The following is a 23,023-nucleotide window of genomic DNA, read 5'->3' as shown; positions in this document are numbered from 1 at the left end:
GAATATGATATATTTAGTGGAGCCTCAAGTGGACACTCAAGGAACTGCATTTTTTTTTTTTTTAAATTTAATTTATTGTTTTGAAGGGGACATATCATGCTTGTTTCTCATTTTCACTATGCTAGACTGGGATGCCTGTAAAGCATTTCTGCCCTCGGTACAAGTCATTTAGTTCCTTTATTGCCCCACAATAGCGTTCTCAATATCCTCATTTTAGGCCATTCTGAAGATCTCGTTGAAACGCTCCGTTTGGAGAATGACCTCCAGTAACCTCGCAACGTCACAGCCCTTTGTGCTCTGATTGGTCAGTTCTATCAGAGGAGCGGAGGGGGTAGAGCCAGGGGGCGGTTTTTGCAGTATGGCAGTATTTACAAAATCGCCATATTGGATGGGGCAGAACGAGCGAGTTTGCTGTTTGCCAAAACTTCACCGTAAGGCATTGATAGCACTAATAAAATGGCAGAGTGTAGGATACGTCCTTTTGTATTGGACCCCGAGTCAGACCCGGGCGGTTCTGCAGCTCAGGAGGAAGAAAATCCACCTCGATACAGATCATCTCAGGACGCTTCAGAGTGGTGAGTCAAACCGGTACTGTAACATGTATAGTTTATACGTTTATACCTGGCTCTTGGTGGGTGTATCCCTCGGTGGCGGTTGTGTGACTAACTGACATCACAGAGGAGGAGCTGCTTTATCAGATTACTCCAATAAAAAGAGAGGACCCTAGCGTCGTCATGAAGGTTGAAATCTTCAAGCCAAATGGAAATGACCTATTTTCAGAGGCACCAAATCTCGTTCTAGGATATCAGAAAAATACAGTATCTCATTTTTTTAAATTCAGGGGGTGTAAGGTCTTGTTTTCAACTTTATTATTTTATATGTAAGTATTAAATCACAGATCAGCATGATATGTCCCCTTTAAGAGTTTTTTGGACTCATATGCCTTTAGTCGGTAGAACAGAGGACAGATAAAGCAGGAAACAGGGTGAAAGTGGGGACTGGAATGCAGGAAAGAAGCCACAGGTTGGCTTGGAACCCACACGAGGGTGAACCTCATGGAATAAGACCTAGACCACACATTTTTTTTGTTTGTTTTAAAAAAAAAGCATCTGATATATAGCTTTGCAAGCTGGAGATGCAGAAATGTGTTGTATTTTAATGGGCCTGTGACTATCTTTTCCAAATACTCTGGAAATTGTGCTGCTGCTAAGTGTTTTTAAGATGTTCTGCTTGGTGTTGTAACATTGGAAAATTCTGCACAATGACCAGCTTTGTGTTTAAAATAACCCCTCTCTCTAGTCTAAGGATCCCGTCAGATGTAATGAACAAGTATCTCTCTGTTCGTTCATCCTTCAGTTCTCGTTTTCACCTAACCTATAACCTCTAACCCGTCTCTGCTTTGCATGACTCATTTTGGAGAGGCCGTTTCACTTTTTTAACCTGAGCTCATACCTCTGACACAAGCTTTCTAAACGCGTCTGGTGCCATGCATAAAAAGTGAGGTTGCATGACACCAATGGGTCACTCGCAAGCAGTGCAGGTGAAAGTGCACGGAAATATTCTGAAGAGTCCAGATGAGATTTCTTTTGGTTTACATAGGGACAAGAGTGTGCTGGGTGACGGTCTCTGGGCTTTATACTAACTGGCTTTTGCATTCCACACAGGCACCTGGAAGGGCAGGGAGCTCCTGAAACACAGCAGTACCGCAAAATTTAACACTTGCTAAGAGTTTGAGAGGCAACACAAAAAAAACTTGGTCTCAAAAGTGGCTATATTGTCCTTTAAACATATGTTTTTGTTTCATTCATCTCTGTTTAAGAGTTGTTTCTCTGCATCACTTTATGTACTACTAAGTGTCTGTGGGGCAGATATTGTGAAAATTAAGTGCCAGCGCAAAAGCAGAGTAGCAAAACGGAGTGAGATTTTTGTTCTTCCAGTGATCAACCTTAGATTCCTGCAACAAACAAAGAATCATTGTTTTGTCTTCCACAAGCATCACTGCCCAGCGATAAACAGAACGAGAGTGTGAATGAATGAAGAGACTAAACGGTTTCACAGGAAACACACAGACACTCAGTGGCTTCGGGCAGCTGGTGACTGCTGCTGGTGACTGCTCTGAGCAACATGTTGGAGCGTGTTGGTGCAGTGAGAATGTTTACTGTCAGCCTGTCATCTGTCGGTGTACGGCTTGAGTGTTACTTGCTTGTCACAAACACTTTTAGCTGCAAACAAAATTGAGCAATTTCTTGAGAACGAGTACCTTTTTCTTTCACTTGAGGCGGTTTTGATTAAGTGTTAGGCCTCAGTAGAAAAAGAGGAAGTATAAGTTATAGGTAGCTTCTGTGAAGAGATGAATGAGATTTCTTTTCCTGCCTTAACTGACTACACAATTGACTTTTTCCTCTCCCGGTTATGTATTAGTGTTTATTCCCTCCCTGACTTGGCTCAGAGCAGCGGTCTGAAAACACGATGAATCACCAAAACCTCATTCTTTGGTGCCGCTCCTCCCTGAGTAAGAGGGAAAAAACACTGCTCTGTCTGCTGTTTCTTCTTGAAAATGGCTCTACTTATCACAATATTTTAACAGCTCTTTCACAGCTGTGTTTTGGCTCCAGTTTTGTGAATACTCTTCTGTTTTTGTCCTAAAATCTGGATTTTCAGTAGTGGCTGCCGTCAGATTTTTCTTCTTCCTATCACTTCATGTCATCACATGCTTTGTGATCAGTGTGAGCTGGGCCTGAGACAGCAGGAGATTTCTGCTCTCACTCACCACAGACCGTATGATACTTGGTCATTGTCTCAGTGACATCACCCGTTACTTACTGAAGAAGGGTTTGTAAGCCCAGTGATGGCAGTCACTGCTAAATCCACCTAAAAACAATCATCAATAAACAGTTTTCATGTGTAAAGAAATTATGTTTTAAGTAAAAGAGCATTGTACATACCTTTGAGCATGTTAAACCTTATGTAAAATCAATCATCCAAAATGATAGTTGTAAAAAATATTGTGGGCAAAGTTTCAAATTTTGAGTACAACATGTTTTGGAGTGATCCAAGGATGAAGCTGTAAGCTACTCTGATTTCAGCAATCTGTGACATCACAAATTGGAAAAAAAAAAGGGCTCGATGAAAGTGAAACTTACTTATTTTCTTGTTGTTCCATCCAGATTTTCCATCAGGGTTATTAGGAGGGATGGGAACCGATTTAGGTACTCTTATAGGTACCAACCAAATTCTGTCTGTTGTACCAAGTACTGATTCACACAAAACTTAAAGGTACCATGTTTAGATACGATAATACATTGTGTTGACTGTGAGAGTGTAAGAGTAGGCGATTTTCCATGCTGGGCATGAACACAGCATTGCAAGATTATATATTAAAGAATTAATATTTTACTTTGAAAAAAACACACACAAAAGTACAAAAGTAACAAAAATTGGTGCCATCGAGTACCAATATCGATTGCCAGTTACCGCGCATTGGTAGTACCATATTGGTATAGGATCTGTAGTTATAAGATATTGGATTTTTTGCCAATATCTAATATGCCAATATTATCAAATTCATTTTAATGATACAGATATCTGATCTAATACAGATAGCTGATACTAATCTTCCACCTCACTGAAGAGCTAGTTATCAGAGTTACAAGAGGAATGCATTCAAACAATTTAATGTTTAGCATTCTAATCTTCAATCTACTGGTTATATTTTCATAGTGACAATTCACAGCACTGTTGACTCAAAGTGTTCCTGGACTGATTTGGGATTCAAATATGATCATATTATGTAATTTGCCATTGTGAACAAAAAAGAAAAAAACACCAGTAACCTTGATGATGACAACTTTGTAACATGGCAACAGTGGAGGAGGCTGCCAGAGAGCTGGTCAAGTGGAAGACAGTGGGCTTGTAAAAGAGCTTGTTATAGGGACAGAAACTGAAATCAGAGTTCTTTGAGGTGTAACTAATGTAGAGGCACTCCAGAGGTATCAGAGGAGGAGTACAGTCCCCCTGTTTGACAGGAAGTCTTTGGTGGAGACTTTCTGAGCTTTGTTTTTACTTTTCTCACTCCAGCATTGGCTTCATTTCCCAACACCTGGGGTTTCTGCTTGGTAAACACACATTTTATCTTCCTCTCCAGAAGAAATCTTTGTAGCTCACGAGCTTTGTTGGAACTCTGCATGTCCACTCTGGAGAAGAGGCGCTGCGAGTTGGACTCTAACTCAGTCGGTTTGAACCATCAAAACGTCTATTCATGCTCAAACTCTTGTTTCTGCCAAGTCAACTGTTCTCCCTCTCATGCTTTTTTTCCTCCAGACTCACGGGGCGGTGCGTGTTAATGAATCACATGTCTTTGGAGCAGTCTTGGATGACTAAGCTTTGTGCTCGGTGGTCCTTTGTTTGCATGAGTCTTTGTGTTTTTTTATTTCTGAACAGTATCCTGCACTGTGAAGGTGAAAGATGCCAGAGACAGATTGTTTTGCTTTTGTATCTAGCTCCAGCTTGTTGTCATCCAATCCCTGCTCATATCCTGACATAGCAATGTGGGATTTTTCAGACTGACTCCTTATCTCCAGGTGAATTGGAGCATGGGAGAGTTTTGTCGAAAGTAAAATTATTTGTGACAGGTTTAACAGGTTTTAAAGCAGGAGTCAAAGAGAGTTTTTGTCAACACATATGAACACATGTTGATGAGGTAATAGAGAAGAAAGTTAAATAACTAAAGCTCAAAACTGGTTAAAGTGTAAACATTTACTGAACATAACAGCAAAATATTTACATATTGCAAATATTTGCTGAACAGGTGTTGAAACACATCAGTTTTATGACCATTACAGCTCAGGTCTTGGTCTCTGTATTAAGTTTCCTCTCTGACACAGCATTACAGAAGATTTTGGCTGAAGCCGGATGATAGGACAAAATAGACTGAGGCTAAATCTTATTGGTTTTGCACTTGAAAGAGTTAACACCCATTACTAGCGGTTCACCAGAGGGACAGAGGGAGGGAACTTGAGCTTTTTCTGCAGAAGAAATATGAGCGGTGGTTTGGGGAGTGTGGATTTAATGTGACTTTTTGCCATCGTAAGGTTCAAATCAACAGACACTGAGGCATCTTATTAAAGCCTGGACTTTAATAGGATTTAACTTTTCTCTCCTCCCCCTTCCTCTCTTCCTGTCAGTGCTCTTCTGACAAAAAACATAACTCTCTATCTATTGTGTTTGTGAAATGATGTTTTTGTTGTCCTGGATTCCTAGTAATTACAAACATAGTAGCACATTAACAATTTGAGACCCTTCAGAATTAATTAAAGAGGGAGTATCGTCCATTTTTTTAGTCTCAATATTGCGCTTCTAGATTGTAACTTTAACACTTATTTCAACTTCTGTATGAAACTTTGGCTGCTGTCTCTTTAATGGTGCCTTCCATTTGTACTTGGAAGTGAAAATTTCTGAGTTCCCAGCTGGAACGCTCCCTGAGGTTGGAATTTCCGACTTGTAAGTCAGAGCACCCACACCACCATGAGTTCCCAGTAGGAAATTCCGAGTTAAGGGGTAAACAGTAATTAAGCTCCTGTTATATTCTGTTTATTTAAGAACTTCTGACTAGTGTTTGTCGCAATAAATCAGCCGTATATACAGTATTATTCGATGAAATTCGAGCTGTTATGGCAATTTTTTCTGACTTGGCAGCGGGGACGCTGAACTCGGAGATGACGTCATTCCCACTCCCGACTTCCCAGTTCTGAATACAAATGGAACGCAGCATAAGGCTCCACAAACCCTCTTCTATCTGAATGGCCAGATCTCTTGAGGCTTATTTGGGGTAGAGCTATGTGCAGACCTCGGCGTTTGAGGTCCTCTCCTTCAGCTTGTAATAAACCAATTAAGAGGTCTTGATATAATGACCTCATTGTATCAGGGAGTCTCATGAAGATCTTGTGCTATTTGAAGAACAGAGCATTTTCAAGCAGTTTACAGATTGATTCATGGTTTTCTAAACCACGTGAATGCGCATGAAAATCTGTACATTCAGTCTCAATATCCAGCATTTATACCTTGTATCCTCATTTAAAGTATGGGGAAGGAGAATAACCCCTCTTTAAACTTGCCTCAATTAAAGTTGTGATTTGTTTTGAGTCAAAGATTTTTGTCAAAGCATGTCAAGTTGCAGAAAAAAACTTCAGTTGTCTTTATTTGTGGTAGAAGCCACAAAAAATTGAAGGATAATCTCTCTTCACTGGCTTCCAGTAGCAGCTCAAATCAAATTCAAAGCTCTTCTTCTGGCTTACAAAATACTGACAAGAATGACCTCTGCCTACCTGGGATCCCTCATCCAGGTCTACACTCCTTCTCACCCACTATGCTCTGCTTGTGAAAGATGCCTGGTGTTCCCAGCCCAGTGCGGCTCTAAATCACTAGCCAGACTCTTCTCCTATGTTGTGCCCAAATGGTGGAATGAATTACCAAACTCTACACGATCCACGGAGTCCCTTTCTACTTTTAAGAAATGTCTGAAAACTCATCTGTTCAGGGGTAGAATGAGTCAGAAGGTCTCAGACACAGCTTTTGGTGAATTTTCAGCACTAATTACTGAATGTTTTTGAAGGTTGATTGTGGTTAGTTCGCTAGATTATTCTACATTATTTAAAAAAATCCTGCACCCAATGGCAGCACCTGCAGCCAAAACTTATAGCACTTTGTCATACTAACTAGGTTTTTCTTCTGTCTAAATTTTTGCTGTGTTGTACGTCCCTTCAGACAAAAGCGTCTGCTAAATGAAACTGTAGCACTTTAGAAACTGTAGGATAGAATCTTGACTTTTTTTTTTCAAAGATCCTGAAGGTCTGAATTCTAAGAAGGCTAGACCGTTCAGTAAAAATGTTGTGGCTCTGGTACTCTTCCATAATCATCAGCGTAAGATCAGTGGAAATGTCTTCTCCAGAAGATGCATGTTACTGTATCTCTGTAAGTCTGACAACAAGTCTTGTAGTTTTACCACATTTAAGACGTTTTTCCTCTCCTCTTTTTAGGCTCGCCCTGCTCGAGGGGTTAACTGCTGAGCATGCTGGGTAAGGCCCCGCCCACGACCAGTAGCCTCAACCTGGTGAACGCTGAAGTTCCTGTCAACACGGACACCGTAGACGCACAAATCAAGATGGCCGACCTGGTGGAGAGCCTGGACACCAGAGAGCTGGACTTAGGAGAGGGGGAGGAGATTGACTATGATACGAGCTCTTTAGGTTTGTTGTGTGTCATCAAAACAGAAGTTAAAAAGATTTCAAATTAAGGAAATAAGGAAATCTTTCATCTGATCAGAGAACAAACCAGTATCCAACAGTACGAAAGTATGAGAGTGGAGTATTCCTTTACATAATTTAGATCTCACAAACTTTACCGTGAACACAACAATAACATTTGACCTAACACGAGCACAAAATCTTGAAGAAAGGCCTTCTTTTATTCCACTGATGCAGCCTACTCGCACCCAAGAAGCCTGAGCAACTCCTACATGCACAACCTGGAACACCACGCTCACCACACGCTTCTCTTTCTCACTCCTTCTCTCTCTCAGGGGACACTCGTATCCCATTTTCAGCTGTGTACGCCACAGTGGGCTTTAAAGAGGACAGTGCTAAGGTCTACCTGCCCACTGTGCCCATCACTGTCCGCATCCTGGAGGTGGAGAGATTTACCGCCGCTCAGGACCGCTTCAATCTGTCACACAACAGGAGCGTCAACAAAGTAAACGTCCAGCAAAGATCAGCATTAACGATTTCACACTTATTGCTACTCTTATCCCAGTCTGTGTTAATAATTGTGTGTGTGTGTGTGTGTGTGTGTGTGTGTGTGCGCCTAGGCTCTTCCAGCCGTGTTCAGGATTGAGCTGAAGCACGGGGAGTTTACCTGGATCATCAAAAGGAAGGAGAAACATTTCATGGAGCTGCACAGAGAGCTGAGAACGTACAAAACCTTCATGAGGATACCGCTGCCTTCACGAAGGTCAGAGTCCGCCTACACACAAACAACCAAACACACACGCTCACATACATAGATACAAACTCCCACTCAGACGTCCCAGGGTCAAAGTTTGGATGTAAACAAAAAGGTACAAAAAAAATCTCTTGTGTCACTTGCTCTCATATTATAGAGACTTACAACCTTGAAAATTTAACCTTTTATTTTAAGGGGGAAAACTTTTAGTTGGGGAAGTTAGGACCAGAGGGTCTGCCAATACATTTACATGCTGTCAAAATATTTGATCATATTATCAAAATTTTCCCTAATATGCTTCCTTTTTTCTGTTTTCCTGTTACCATTTCTTTCTCTCTGAATCACATCGTCTCTTTTTGATGATGATTTGAAAAAAAAAAGCAAACACAGGAATGTTAGCCTTGGACTCTAATAGGATTCACTTTCGACCTACTCCCTCTTCCTGTAGCTGCACTTGTGCCACTGACACAACTCGCTCTACTTTGAGTTCACAAAATGTTGTTTTTGTGTGCCTGCATTCATAAACTCTAATCCTCTGAGACTTGTCAGAATTAATTAAAGAGAGGGCATTGTGCTTTGTTTTGAAAGGTTTTTATTGTCTGTTTGGCACACCCAAAGTAGCTTTACATTAAATCACTATTAAACAAAATCTGTGGAAAACTTGTTTCAGCCTTTGTCTGAAACGCTTCATTATAGCTGCTATCCCTTTTAAGGCTGTTATGCTTTCCATGCGGACATGACGCGCAGAAATGAGACGCACAAGATCCGCACAAGATCCGCACAAGAGAATGCGTGAGGAAGCTTTCTAACACCCCACGCAGTGTCCGTTGGTGTCCATTCCAGAACTGCAGGGGGCGGTGTATCACAAACATATGTCTACCAAAGTACTGGACAAGAGTCGAAGAAGATTGGCTTTGTTTACAACACATTTACATATCTGTTTCAGAGATTTTTCCAGGTAATTTTAACTGATTTCCTTTCTCTGCCAAGAGTGGCCGCAATTTCACAATAAGAATTATTTACCACTCGGTTGTCACAGTGATCTCTGTGTTAAGAGTCATACAGATGCCTGTATTTCTGCACTTCAACCACTTCAGGAAAGTTAGAAATTTTTTGAGTGTGCGCAGTGCAGAAATTTTCTGCGTAAAGAGGACCACGAGAGGGGGCGTAGGTGCAAAAATGATGTCATTTGTCCACACAAAGCCACGTGGACCCCGCGGACACGTCAAGCATAAATCAGCCTTAAAGTGATACTCCAGGATGGAACAAGTTGGGTCCTATCACAAGGTTTAGGGCAGAAATTACCCTACAGCAGTGTTTTTGTGCAGCAGAAGCCCAGGGCGCACGCACCAAACACCCACTCCCTGCTCCTCTGCCGTATTCCTCTGCACTCAGACGGGGCCATATTTTACTTGACCAAAAACACAAATAAACGGACTCCCACCGAAAAAATCTGATATCGGTCTGCATTCATGCTTTATTTAGAGAATTTTCAGCGCGTTACTTTAACACAAAAACACCGCTAAATAAGGCTCTAGTTCTCATCCTGTCTCTTCGTCCTGGCAGACTACCTGGGTTTGTTTATATCTGGCACGCCGCACGCGGACTTATATACTAAGCTGCGAGCGTCTCGTAGCCAGCTGTGGCTCTGCAGCGGAGGTAGCGCCGTTTTACGACACGATGAGAACTAGAGCCTTATTCAGCAGTGTTTTTGTGTGAAAGTAACGCGCTGAAAATTCTCTAAATAAAGCGTGAATGCAGACCGATATCAGATTTTTTCGGTGGGAGTCCGTTTATTTGTGTTTTTGGTCAAGTAAAAATTGGCCCCATCTGAGAGCAGAGGAAACCGGCAGAGGAGCAGGGAGGGGGTGTTTGGTGCGTGCGCCCTGGGCTTCTGCCGCACAAAAACACTGCTGTAGGGTAATTTCTGCCCTAAACCTTGTGATAGGACCCAACTTGTTCCATCCCGGAGTATCACTTTAAGGCTTCTCGCTCCATAAAACCCCATTCAATCTGATTGGCCAGCCCTCCGAGGGCCTGTCTGGGGCAAAGCTATGGGCAGACCTTGATGTTTGAGGCCCGCTCCCCCGACAGGTCATAAACCAGTTAAGAGATCCATGTCTATTGACCTCAACATTACAGCAAATCTCCTGAAGACTTTTTTAGGAGTGGTTCACTGACACATTCAGGGATTTCTTCAAGTTAAGAATATGCAACAGTTTAAAAATCACATAGGTATGAACATCTCACATTGTTTCTTTATAACTATGTTTAAAGTATGGAAAAAGCAGAATAACCCCTCTCTAAGTTTTTACATTTGCTTTTTGTAACACCCTCCAGCAGCAGGATATCACTAGAAACTATGTTTTATTTTAATAGCTGGAACGGGGCTTTTAGCTTTGGGCAATTTTAAAAGTGCTCTCTGGAAAAGTGTCCTCAAATAGCTTGTAATTATCCTTTCAGCCACACAGTGAGGAGGAGGACAGTGAGGAAGAGTGAGGTTAGAGAGATGCCCTCCCTGCCGAGGGGAGGAGGAGACGAGCTGGTGCGAGAGGAGCAGGTCTCCAGCAGGAGGGTACGTTACCTCGATATTTTTCCTGCTTGGTAAAGTCAACTCATGTCATATCATAAGTTGATGGCAAAGAGCTCTCCTTGCACCCACGTGTTGCCATGGCAGTGGTTGTGTGAGTTTGAGTGTGTGTGTGTGTGCATGTGTGTGTTTACATGCATGGGTTTTGTCATTAAAATACTCACAGTGGCCAAAATGTAGTGTGTGTGTTTTTGCAGAGACAATTAGAAGACTATTTGAACAAGCTGCTGAGGATGGCCATGTACCGCAAATATCATCACACTGTGAGTAATCAGACTAAGCACTGCAAAATGTGTCACTTCACCACAACCTCGTACACCTGCTGGCTATTTCTCAAGTTCAACTTAGTCTCATTTCTTTACATAGTTGATGACAGCTGGTGTAAACTGTCCTCTACCCTAAGGGAGGAACCTTCAGTGCGCACAAAGATCATGACTGTTTACCCAAAGCACTGTGTCTGCTTTATGTTTACACACTACAGGAACTCAGTGTGTATTATGAAAACTAATGAAGGCCATAATGCTGAGCTAAAGTCTGTTAAATACCTGCAACAAACAATAATTTTACATGTGTCTTTTCTGGTTTATTGACTATAATTTAATGTAATCACACCCTTCCTCAGCCCTTGATTCCAATGCACTGAATTTGATTCATCTCCACAGCACAGTCCAGAGCTTATCTAAACCAACTCTGGTCAAGTCTCATGTTTCCTTAAAAAAGCATTGTTTCTATTTTCTCCAGAAAAGTGTGATATTTTGGGTGTTTAATAGAGCCCTACCATTGTGTAATTCTGCCAGGAAATAACCTTACATTTTTACATACTGTAGTGTAACTTTTTTGAGTATTTAACTTGCTTTACATCAATAAGAACCTTAAGTTTTAACAATATGTATAAACGTATGTCTTCACAACTACAATAAGTTGCTTTGTGCAATAAACCTTAATTTTTTTTTTTCACCTATTAAAAAAAAACAGAAATTGCATAGCCTAATACCTTAAATTTATAAATGTAAAAAAAAAGCACAATATCCTTTGAAACCACAGGAAATTTATTTAGGGTCTGTAAAAACTTGCTTTTTGAGATGTGGTGAATTTGTAACCAGTAAAAAATAATAAATAATAAATGTAATTTAATTAATAATAAATAATAAATGTAATTAAATGAATAATAAAAAAAATAATTATTTAAAAGAAAAAATAAAATGAAATAATTATATAATAATAATGATGATAAAAATAATAATAATCATGATAAGTCAGTTTCAAATTTGCAGACATCATTCACTTCTTAACAAATTATTTAGAATAGTGCAGTCAAATTTTTAAATTTGCCATGTACTCGTGAGCACACATATTTTGTGCACAAAACCATGGTCATCCATAAAAGTGCATTTTAAATTAAGAGAAAAACGCTGTATTGAGTTGAAACTTCAGAACCCAGGAACACAAATGACTTCAAATCGCTGCAACCACTGCAACAAAAAGTGCCCTGAGACATGGTAAATGTGTGAAATGTTAGTGTATCTCACCAGATTTTATGTGCAAAAAGAATGATTGATCTATCTCATCTAGTTCCACATCTACTGCCAATCAAGAATGCGAACCATAGCACCAGCACCACACTGGACTCTGTGGGGTCAAAAGAAACACAAGCTGAAAGCTTCTTGCAAGAGCTTTAAGTAAAGACGTAAACACAAAAGAATCAAGCCAAACAAGGAACATTACTCACACATTCATAGAAACATATCATCATACACTGTGAGAATAACTCAGTACATGGAGTTATCCTGCTCTCAAACTGTATCTGTGATATACTAACTTACTTACGACGCTTACTCACAGACCAGTTCTATTTTTAGCCTGACACACGCTGATCTGCATCATTGTGACGCATAACAAGTAAATATCTGGGGTGACGCTGCTGATTATAATTAAGCTATCCTCTCATGGATAGTTTGTGTGGGTGTTAAAAGTTATCTGCTCTCAAAGTCACATGTTGGATGATAAATTATGCGTTCATGTGTCTTTCTGTCTGACAGCACAACAGTCAGTGTGATAAGCTTCTTCCTGTCTATTCTCAGATGGAGTTCATTGACGTCAGCCAGCTGTCTTTCATTCATGACTTGGGACCCAAAGGACTGTGAGCATTTTCTCCTCTTACAATTCTCAGCTCATATAGACAAAAGATTCAGGTGTCAGATGGATAAACACGCAGCAGTTCCCATCAGGGACAAGCTTCTGGGACAGAAGCAAAGTACAAGATCAGGGTTTCAGATTTAGGGACCACAAGGGACTACAAGTGACTAGACCTTTATGAGTAGATCTGAGGGATGTGTATTGATTCATAACTCCTTACATTTCAAATTATTTTTGTGATAAGAATGAGTTTGTCTCTTCCAGGGAGGGGATGATCCAAAAGCGCTCAGGTGGACATCGTATCCCCGGCATGAACTGTTGTGGTCACACCCAGGCCTGCTATCGTTGGTCCAAACGGTTGGTAATTAGCTCTGTACTACTGTGTGTAGCTATTGACAAGAAAACATCTTTTGATTTTCAATCAAGCACCTAGAAGGGCAGGGAGCTCCCAGAACAGAGCCACACCATCAAAATTTAACTATTTCAGCAGGGAGCCCCCATGTACTTGAGTTTACCTGTTTGGAGCAGGGCTGTCACATTCACCTGTACTCACAAAAAAAACAACATCTTTACCATTCCACGTACACACATAGAAGGGAAGGGAGACCCCAGAACAGAGCCGTTCAACATTAAACTAAGTCAGCAAACAATTCCTATTTATTTGAATTAACCTATCAGGAGTAGGGCTGTCCCATAAGCCATCATTTACTAAAGTGCGTTTTGCTTCCCACATTAGCACCTGGGAAGTCAGGGAGCTCCCAGAACAGAGCTGCATCACCAAGTTTATTCATTTGAACAAAAAGTGCACATTAACTCTAAATAACTTGTTGGTGGTACGTATGGCGCTTACATATACTGGTATTTACAAAAAAAATGTCTTTTGCGTTCCACAATAGCATGTGGAAGGGCAGGGAGCTAAGTGAAAAAAACAAATCACCAAATTTGACAATTAACGCAAACAGTTCACATTAGCTGGAGTTAAGCTGTTGGGAGTAGGGTTGTCACAATATACTAATATGACAAAAAATGTGTCTTCTGACTTTGAAATAAGCACGTGGATGGGCAGGGAGCTCCCAGAATAGAGCCACAGCACTAAATTTAACTATTTTAACAATTTGTTCAGATTTACCAGAATTAAAATGCTAGGAGAAAGGCTGTCACATATATCTGTATTGAAGATAAAGTCTTTTAAAGTCCACAGGCATGTGGAAGGGCAGGGACCTCCCAGAACAGAGCCATACCACCAAATTTGATTCATTTCATGCAATCGATTAATTCTTTTGATTTGTCCTGATTTGTCTTTGTTTCAGTCACAGACATGAGGAATTAAAATAGATCAATTAACAGTCTTGTTGCTGGTGTTCCAGTTGGCTATCGTTAGCTTGAAATAAGACAAAAATAACTTTTCACAAGAGCTTAAACATCATGCAAATGATTGATTAGAAGGAACGACTAGCGTTTTTTGGTTGTTTTTTTCTTGTTTTGTTCCTTTTGTACTGGCAAACTTGTAAAATGTAGGTGTGATGGAAGTACAAATTTCTGGCAGGGAGCTGTCTCAGTGTGGGTGTCAAAGCACAGTGATCACTTTTTGCATATTTAGAAATATAAATATGATAACTTCATGAGTGTTGAGTGTTGGCTCATTATGTTTATTTTTTTGGGTAGTCATTTTGACACAATCTTCGCGGCATCTTCAAACCAGCTGCAGTGACACACGCTCGCCTCGCTATTCATCTGTTTGTCTCTCTCTGTCCCTTTTTCGCTTCATCACAGCCAATTTGTTATGTGAGCAGTTTTTATTGTTGTTTTTCCAAAGACAACACAAAATAAATCCCACACGCTTGAAACGCTCGGCCCATCCACCTACTTTCCCATGTTGATTTTCTTCCTACACCCGTTCCTCTGAACAAGAATTACGAGAAATGGACGGCAGAAATCAGCAGAGATCTTCAGAGCACTACACAGAAAAACAAATTGTAGATCCCCTGATGATAATGATGATGGTGATAAAACTGTGTGTGTGTGTGTTGTGTAGCTGGCTGGTGGTGAAGGACTCCTGCCTGCTCTACATGAAGCCTGACTCAGGGGCCATCTCCTTCGTCATGCTGCTGGACAAAGAGTTCAGCATTAAGATGGACTCCAAAGACACAGAGACCAAACACGGAGTCCGGATCGATAGCCTCTCAAGGTCATTTTATTCTCTCTTTGTATGCATGCGTGTTTGAATACATGAATTTTATAGCAGATGGCTGCAGTGAAGATTTAGAAACTCCCTCTAACCTCCCGGGAACAGAATTAGCCTTTTGCACTTATGCAAGGTTTTAAGAGTAGGTTGAGCGCATAAAAGCATTAGTAGTAGGAGGGAAACCCTTTGCCAGCGTTCTGAAGAATGGATAAGAAATCACAAGTTTGCTGAAAAGCATCAACATTTAAAGTAAAACTACCTCCCCCTGTTGCACAAAAATGAAGCCCCCCCTACGACAGGTAAGGACACATTTTACAGCTAATCTGAGTCTGTGCAGTCAAGATCAGCTGGTGGAGCCGTGGTTTCAACATCCTTCCCTTTCTGCCTCTTTTCGTGTAAGTGTCAAAGACGGGCTGAAACACTGAAAGCAGGGTTCAAATTATGGGGGAGCTTAACGTACTACATACTTTTGTGGGGGATTTGAGCAGCTGTTTAAGTCTTACCTGCTGTTTTATTTCTGTAAAACTTAAATGAGGGGCAATTTAGAGATTTCGGAGCCAGGAAAGCTGCCACTGCTACATTGATCTGAACAGTTGACATGATACGGTTCAATAAGTTGCAGAGGGATGCCCTGTGGTACTTTTAATGCTTTAAATCTGACAGTATTTAAGCCAAAATAAACTTTTCTATCTGCAGAGGACACTTTGCAGAGATCTTCTCTCCATGCAGGATGTTGTTAAAGGATTTGATTCATCACACTGTGATTCGTAGTTACTGTGATTTAAGCAACTTGTGAATTCAACAGAAAAATTCCATGACATTTTTTTGGATTGCTGCTGTGGTGCCTATATAACATTTTTGATACAGTATTAGGCAATTGCTGTAGTTATCGAGGGATTTTTTTCTCTGTAAACCTGTTAGTGGCTACATATGGGCTGCAAATCATGTGTATACAGCACTATGGGAGCCAATCATTTTTTTAAAGCATCCAAAATATATATATGACATGAGCTAACTTATAGCCGAGGCGTGCTTGAGAACTATTTGTAAAGTTGTAGTTTGTAAAGAAAGTTTCACTCATGTTCCATCTGTTTAAATGGGGAAGGCAGACTTTCTTCTGGCATCACTTTTTGGGAGCTATTACGCTGTCTATCTTTTTACACTACCTGTGGTGCTGTGGCCCACTTGTCTGCGAAGGATCTGGGGCAGAGCTAAAAGACTTGCTGACAATTTTTTTAAGCTGAGTGTGAAGTGTTTGTTCTCCATTTTGCTAAGATTGAAGAAATGTAGAAGTAAAAAAACACCAATACTTTTGTTTCTTTGCCACAAGGCCCACCAAAGGGTAATATGGCAAACTTCTTGCCATCAGTTTTAACTTAGCGTTTATTCTAAGAGAAAAAAAAATCCCCAAAATCAGAGGGTTTCCTTATAATTATCTACCAAACTCCCATTTTTCCAGCCAACACAGTAAAACTGCCAACATTTCTGTATTTATTAGGAACGGGATCAAGTCATCTGTTTTTGTATCTTTACGCATCCTCTGTGCAGGACCCTGGTGTTTAAGTGCAGCAGCTACAGACACGCACGCTGGTGGGGTCAGAGCATTGAGAGTTTCGTGAGGGAGAACGGAAAGGCTTTTCTCCGGGATCACCGCTTTGGATCATTCGCACAAGAACAGGAGAACATCCCCGCAAAATGGTAAGTACTGACAAAAATACAGTTTTAAATCATGTGAAATTTTGTCTCCTTCATTGATGTGACTATTCTTCACCTTCACGAAGGTAACAAAAGCTAACATAACGCCGGAAAGTGGTGTCATAGGTCATCATAGAATCCTGTTCCCTCCATGAAGCTGCAAATTACAGAATAAAATTGCCATTCTAGTTTATTTTCCTCTATATTTGCAAGGACTGAGCAGTGAACTCTTTTTTAGACATCTTTTAAGTCATTTTCTCTCCTCCTTCAGCAGGCAGATTGTGTGATACTGAATCATCTGTGTGATAATAGCATTACATCGCCTTTGTACTCCCTACGAGACAAAACACGCTGTGCTGCTGTGAGCTAATGGAAAAAGAGTGTTTGCAGAACAGTTATGTCATTGTGACACAGCGTTTGGGTGTAGTCCAACGCCTCGAAGGTTAAGAAAGTTGGGGAAGTGAAGCGACTGACACTTTCTACGCTCTCTTCATGTCTTATGTCTCACTTCATGCTGCTGTTGCTCAAACCCTAGTTTTGTGGTGAGGTGTGAGAAACAGTCGTCTCCTAAAAGGCAGAAGTGGTTCTTCCTTTACAGTATGAAGTGAAACACTCATTTACTATTGATGAACTGTTTCTGTGTGTTTGATATCAAGCCCATGTGACTGTCTGATTTCTCAATTCCCTCAGAATAACTGTAGTTTTTTTTTTTTTTACATATTCAGGTATGTGAATGGAAAAACATACATGGAGGATGTCGCTGATGCTCTGGAAGAGGCCAAAGAGGAAATCTTTATCACTGACTGGTGGTGAGTTTTAATGAAAACCTATGAAATCAAGCAGATGTCAAGGAGAAGTTTGTCTGAACTAGAGCCCAGGTTGGAGGATTAATCAAGTAAACAAAAGTAAGAAAATGTATAGAAAGTGCAAAAAGGTTCATAAGAAAATAGATGATGACAGTTTGTCCATCATTGTCCAGTTCAGCCAGCCTCCACCTCCACAGGGTCCAGGACTGAGCTTCTTCAGCAGTCTGTTCAGTCTCTGTCTCCTGGATCCTGTCTGCTCACAGCAGGTGAAGCAGGTGAAGCTTTTCCAACATGGCGTTGGTGTCTGATGCTAGCTCCGTCAGCCATGTCTGTGAAAGCCATGATGCTACTCTGCCCTCTGGTATTCCCTCTGTTGCTGGGTTAGCACGGCTAGCTCATCCATCTTATTGGAGATAGATCTTATGTTCCCAATAACGATGGATGGAAGGACAGGTCCATGTCGTCAATTCTTAGCTCACACCTGAGAACCAGCACGTCGTCCTCACCTCCTTCTCCTCACCTTGTGGGGAAACATCAGGCCTTACACTAGTTAGCACTGACATGCTACAGGCTGCTAACAGCTGAGTTCACATGTAAACAATGCAGCCATGGTTACATGTAGGATCTCCAGACAAACACAGGAGAAAAAGTAGTGAAAATATCACTGAAGCCACAAAAAAAACAAAAACAAAGTAATGATCGGCTCCAAATACAAAGATTACGAAAAGAGACAAAAAACTTACAAGAAATGGACAAAGAAGAGGGAGCTGCTGCAAAAGGCAGCCATAGCCAACAGGGCAGCGCCTAGCAACGATGCAGAGATTGATGCGATGAATGTTCTTTCGGTCACTACCCACAGCTGGTGGCCATAGGAGAGGGTGGGAACGTAAATTGATCGGTAAATTGAGAGCCTTGCCTTCTTGCTCAACTGTCTCTTCACCACATCAGACCGGGATAGCATCCACATCACTGCCGATGCTGCCCCAATCTGTCTATCAATCTCTCGCTCCATTTTCCCCTCACTCTTGAACAAGACCCTGAGATACTTGAACTTCTCCACTCATCAGGGGCTCTACTTCCTTTGCTGTGGCTTATTACCACCTGAAGATCCAGAAAATTTTAAATTTCCTTGTTGATACAACACAACAGTAAACAAGACCATTTTTTCATACAACAAAAAGATTGTATATCCTACTACTTTCGTTCTTATCATAAAACAACTAAGGAGAATAAGAGACCGCCTAAATTTGTTTAACGCAAAGTGGGTCAGTCCCAGCTGCTAAACCTCAGCAGAGTAAACATTATTAAATCCAACCTCTAAATCTTGTATAAGAAGCCCCTAATGACTTCTTCCAGCTCCTTTGTTAACACATACCAGAGTCCTGCCAAAGACTGAGCCAGCCTGACACTCTGATACCCTTTAAGTGTGCACGCTGTCACACATTCCCTTATGTATTACCCACAAGTCCTTGCTCCTAGGCAGTAATACAATGGTGCTGGCTCTAATTACAGTCTATCCACACACTCAGAATAGAAACACAATGACAGTGAGAAACAGTCTGCTGCACCCACCACAAAGTGTCACTCTGAAATCTGTGTATATGTCAACACACCTGTGTGTCGTTTTCAGGCAAATTTAATCAGAAATGTATGAAAGTGAACGAAACGATGAAGAGTAAAGTGATCTAATGTGTGAAAACTTCATTCCAAGGCACTAATCACAGGGCTCATGGTCTTAGCCAATGAGGTGTCAGCTTGTGTAATGTGAGCCATCTCTGTTGTACACATGTAAACTCAGCATGCCTGCGCTGGTGACTCATGAGCCTGTATTATTGTGTAACGTCTGGTGTTGGAATATATGTTTTTATAATAATGATGTTGTTTTTCTTGTCACTTTCGGTTTGTTTCTCCAGGCTGAGTCCAGAGATCTTCCTGAAGAGACCTGTCGTGGAAGGAAACAGATGGAGGCTGGACTGTACCCTGAAACGCAAAGCAGTAAGTGGGCACTAGACCACAAACAGTTCAAGTCAAAGACAAAGTGTTTTATTTAGTGGAAAAATTGTCTTAGTTGTGAGTTTTTGATAGACTATATTTATAGATAAAGGAAAAAACTTTTCAATAATTCATAAATTGGCAGAATGGCTCAGTTCTTGGGACTCCCTGGCCTTCCGCGTGTGTATGTGGAATGCCAGCACTGCAAAATCGAAGCAAGTGTCTTAATTTTACTAAAAACTGCCTTAATTGACAAAATTTTAGCCACATTTAGCCCGTGAATCCAGAAAATTTCTTCTATTAATCAATATCAAAGCATTATTAACTCAAGAAGAAGAATTAACCCAAGAAGGTTATGTTTTTGGGAGAGTTTGTCTATTTTTTTAACCAACATAACTCAAAAAGTAACAAATGGATCTTGATGAAATTTTCAGGATATGTTCAAAATAGGATGAGGAAGAAGTGATTAAATTTTGGAGGTGACCCAGATCACCGTGTGGATCCAGGGTTTTTTTAAAGGATTCTTTATCATTGTGAGATAGGGCCGTTTTGACCATACGTGTATATAACTCCAAGATAAATGGTCAGAAGACAAGGTCACCATGATTTCTAACAGATGTAAAAGTACAGTCCAGATCCTGGCAATATTCTGGATACTAAGATCCTGAATATGAAATATGTACTGGGTCATCATCATTTTCAACACTGTCAGGTAAAAAATTATCGTACAAACCTGCAACTAACACCAAATTGTACAGTCGCTGAAAGGTAGTATAACATTAAAGTAGGACTGAAGTGTTTGTCACAATCACAATATGCTTGGCCGAGGTCTGTGCTCTCTGAGTGCTTTTCCCGTTATTATTTTTTTCTCAAGAAACTTGACAAGCAAATTTTTCTCCCCAATTGGCTGTTTTTTTTACTGTCTCAACCAATTCAGACATCATTTATGTCTTTTGATATCTGGAAATAAGCCATCAGCACTTTATATTGTGATAAGGGTGTAATGGGATGGACTTCTCAAGAAACGCGCTTATCCTTCTCATCAAAGCATGATTTCTTTGTGTTAATTTAAAATGGTTAGCAGTTAGCAGGAAATATATTGAGCTCTTTTTTCCATTTCTCTACAGCAACAGGGTGTGCGCATCTTTGTGATGCTGTATAAAGAGGTGGAGCTCGCTCTGGGCATCAACTCAGGCTACAGCAAAAGGACCCTCATGCACCTGCACCCCAACATCAAGGTAACCAATACAGAATGTTTTTGTTATTGTTGTTGTTGTTTGTCCACACTTTGTATTTGTGCCATATTTATTTTGCTGTATTGTTGCTCAGGTGATGCGACATCCAGACCATGTCTCCTCCTCCGTCTACCTTTGGGCGCATCATGAAAAAATCGTCGTCATTGACCAATCAGTAGCCTTTGTGGGGGGCATCGACTTGGCGTACGGTCGCTGGGATGACAGGGAGCATCGGCTGACAGATGTTGGCAGTGTGACCCGCTCTGTTGCCCTGGAGCAGGTTGGACACTATTTTCAAACACACGACTAATTAAAATCAACAGTTTGAAGTTGTTGGCACTAAATGTGTTTCCACCCTCATGACAAATGGTTCAAATAAAAGAAGAGTTTGATTAAAACTCACACAGTTGGGGGTGAAGAGGAGGAACGGCGTGTACCCTCAGTCACAGCCTGTGGTCAGTGTGTTGCACTTTTTGAGTGCCAGCTATTGAACAGACTTTTGATTTTTAATTACACACAACCAGCACAAGCAAACTCATTCTCCTGCACAGCCACACAAACCCTAGTTATCTTACTGGCCCTACAGTCACCAGTAATCTAACATTTATTAAAGTGTTGATACTGAGGCTTTAACCAAGAACAAGACTTCTGCCCAGACTGCTGTAAAAATTACATCAGGAGTTTCCTGACTCCTTTAAGCCCAAGAAAAAATAGTCAGAAAAGGTCAAGATATGAGATCCCACTGGTTGAACCACTTTGCATATCAGGTGTATGGTATCACATCCAGTTAGAAATTATCATCATGTCATATATCATCGTGGGATCTTAAATTGCACTGCACCACATTGTGGTGTATCATATTGGTAGTATGGTATCAGATCAGATGTGTAATAGCACTTTTCTGTATTTTATTATATTGTATTTTAACGTTTCAGATTATACTTATCATGTCACACCCCATCATACTTTAATTTATTATATCAAAACATAACAAATCATATTGTGCAGTACCATACCACATCATATCCATCCAGCCAAGAAAAAAGGACTTTTATGGCATTAGAAAACTTATTTACAGCCAGGTTAAAAAAACAGCTTGGGTCTGAAATGCTGATTTCACTAAAGGCACACACTGTACACGGGGTGAATTTTTTTTTGAGCTAGAAGATATTTTTTGTTTAGAATTTTTCTATTTAGAAGATATTAGGATTGTCTGATTTTCCAGAAACACAGCCCAGCTCATGTGACTGACGGGCACCCTATTGCTGTTAGAAAGGGAGCTCAAAGTCCACGCCATATCCAATATTTCCGTGTCAACCAATTGGCTCCATTTCACTGTATCAGGAACAGACGGATGATGTCATAGAGACTACGTCCATATTTTTTTACAGTCTTAGAACCCATCACATCCCACTGTATCATATCCTATCATACTGTGTGATATCCTAAGTTCTCAAATCTTACCGTATCTTATTGCACTATATGGTACTATATTGTATCGTATGGCGTATTGTATTGTGTCACATTGTGAAGTACAATACAGCATCAAACCATAATATACTACACAGTACCATATCTTATCCTGTTTTCACGCATCTCATTGTGTCATATCCTATCATAGCCTAACGTGCTGTTTTATATCATATACAACCATTACAACCATATTGTATTGCGTCGTATCATACCATATCATATGGTTTTGTATCATATTTACGTATTGTATCGTTTTGTGTATTGTAATATATCCTACCCTGTCATCTTGTATAATAGTCATAACGCTGTATGGTATCGTATTGTGTCACATTGCATGGTAGCACATTGTATAGTATTGTATCGTGTCACATTGTGTTGCTAAGTTTCATACTCTATCTTATGGTATTATATGGTAAGAATTAGGCATCTCATCATTTTCTATACACCTGCCTTTAAAATTAGCTACTTTCTTAAAACTTGCATGGAGGGAGCGCAGATGGCCCAGTGGTTTAGGTCACACTCCATGAGGTTTGCCCTTGCGCATGTGGCCTGGGTTCGAATTAAGCTTGTGGCCTTTTTCCTGCATGTCACTCCCTACTCTTACCCTGTTTCCTCCACTATCCACTGGAATCTCTCCTATCTAATTAAAGGCATAAAAGTCCAAAAATAACTTGGGGAAAAAAAAAAAAAAAACTTGCGTGGAGGCAAATAATAATTGGACGTCTCCTTATGACTTTAGCTGTCATGGTAAAACTGTTTAATGGAATCACACTGTTTTTTTTGGAAAAAAGCCTCTGCTAATGAAACTGTAGAACTGTAGTTTTTTAATCACAGTATATAATGTTATGAGATCTGCTGTTATCTGGTGCATCGTTACCCACTATTAGTGAGAAATCTGAGGTCGCAAATACATTTT

At 40.5% G+C, this 23,023-nt stretch overlaps 1 protein-coding gene across 2 annotated transcripts in view; it reads left to right on the top strand.

Annotated features, from left to right (window-relative positions):
* The window catches only part of pld1a (phospholipase D1a), a 48,609-nt gene that overhangs the window by 13,132 nt on the left and 12,454 nt on the right, over positions 1-23,023 (top strand). For both annotated transcript variants that reach the window (XM_074691434.1, XM_074691433.1), the window contains 13 exons: positions 7,035-7,244; positions 7,577-7,746; positions 7,862-8,004; positions 10,459-10,570; positions 10,783-10,848; positions 12,667-12,725; positions 12,986-13,078; positions 14,757-14,909; positions 16,455-16,604; positions 17,327-17,410; positions 19,321-19,402; positions 20,527-20,637; positions 20,729-20,914. In XM_074691434.1, the coding sequence (XP_074547535.1) occupies positions 7,067-7,244; positions 7,577-7,746; positions 7,862-8,004; positions 10,459-10,570; positions 10,783-10,848; positions 12,667-12,725; positions 12,986-13,078; positions 14,757-14,909; positions 16,455-16,604; positions 17,327-17,410; positions 19,321-19,402; positions 20,527-20,637; positions 20,729-20,914 (1,587 nt within the window). In that variant the 5' untranslated portion in view covers positions 7,035-7,066. The remainder of the gene's footprint in view (positions 1-7,034; positions 7,245-7,576; positions 7,747-7,861; positions 8,005-10,458; positions 10,571-10,782; positions 10,849-12,666; positions 12,726-12,985; positions 13,079-14,756; positions 14,910-16,454; positions 16,605-17,326; positions 17,411-19,320; positions 19,403-20,526; positions 20,638-20,728; positions 20,915-23,023) is intronic.

Source organism: Halichoeres trimaculatus, unplaced genomic scaffold (genome assembly GCF_033239565.1).
Source record: "Halichoeres trimaculatus isolate MK-OKI-2021-1 unplaced genomic scaffold, fHalTri1.1 fHalTri1_scaffold_17, whole genome shotgun sequence".
NCBI lineage: Eukaryota > Metazoa > Chordata > Actinopteri > Labriformes > Labridae > Halichoeres > Halichoeres trimaculatus.
This window is presented reverse-complemented; position numbering and strand designations above follow the sequence as displayed.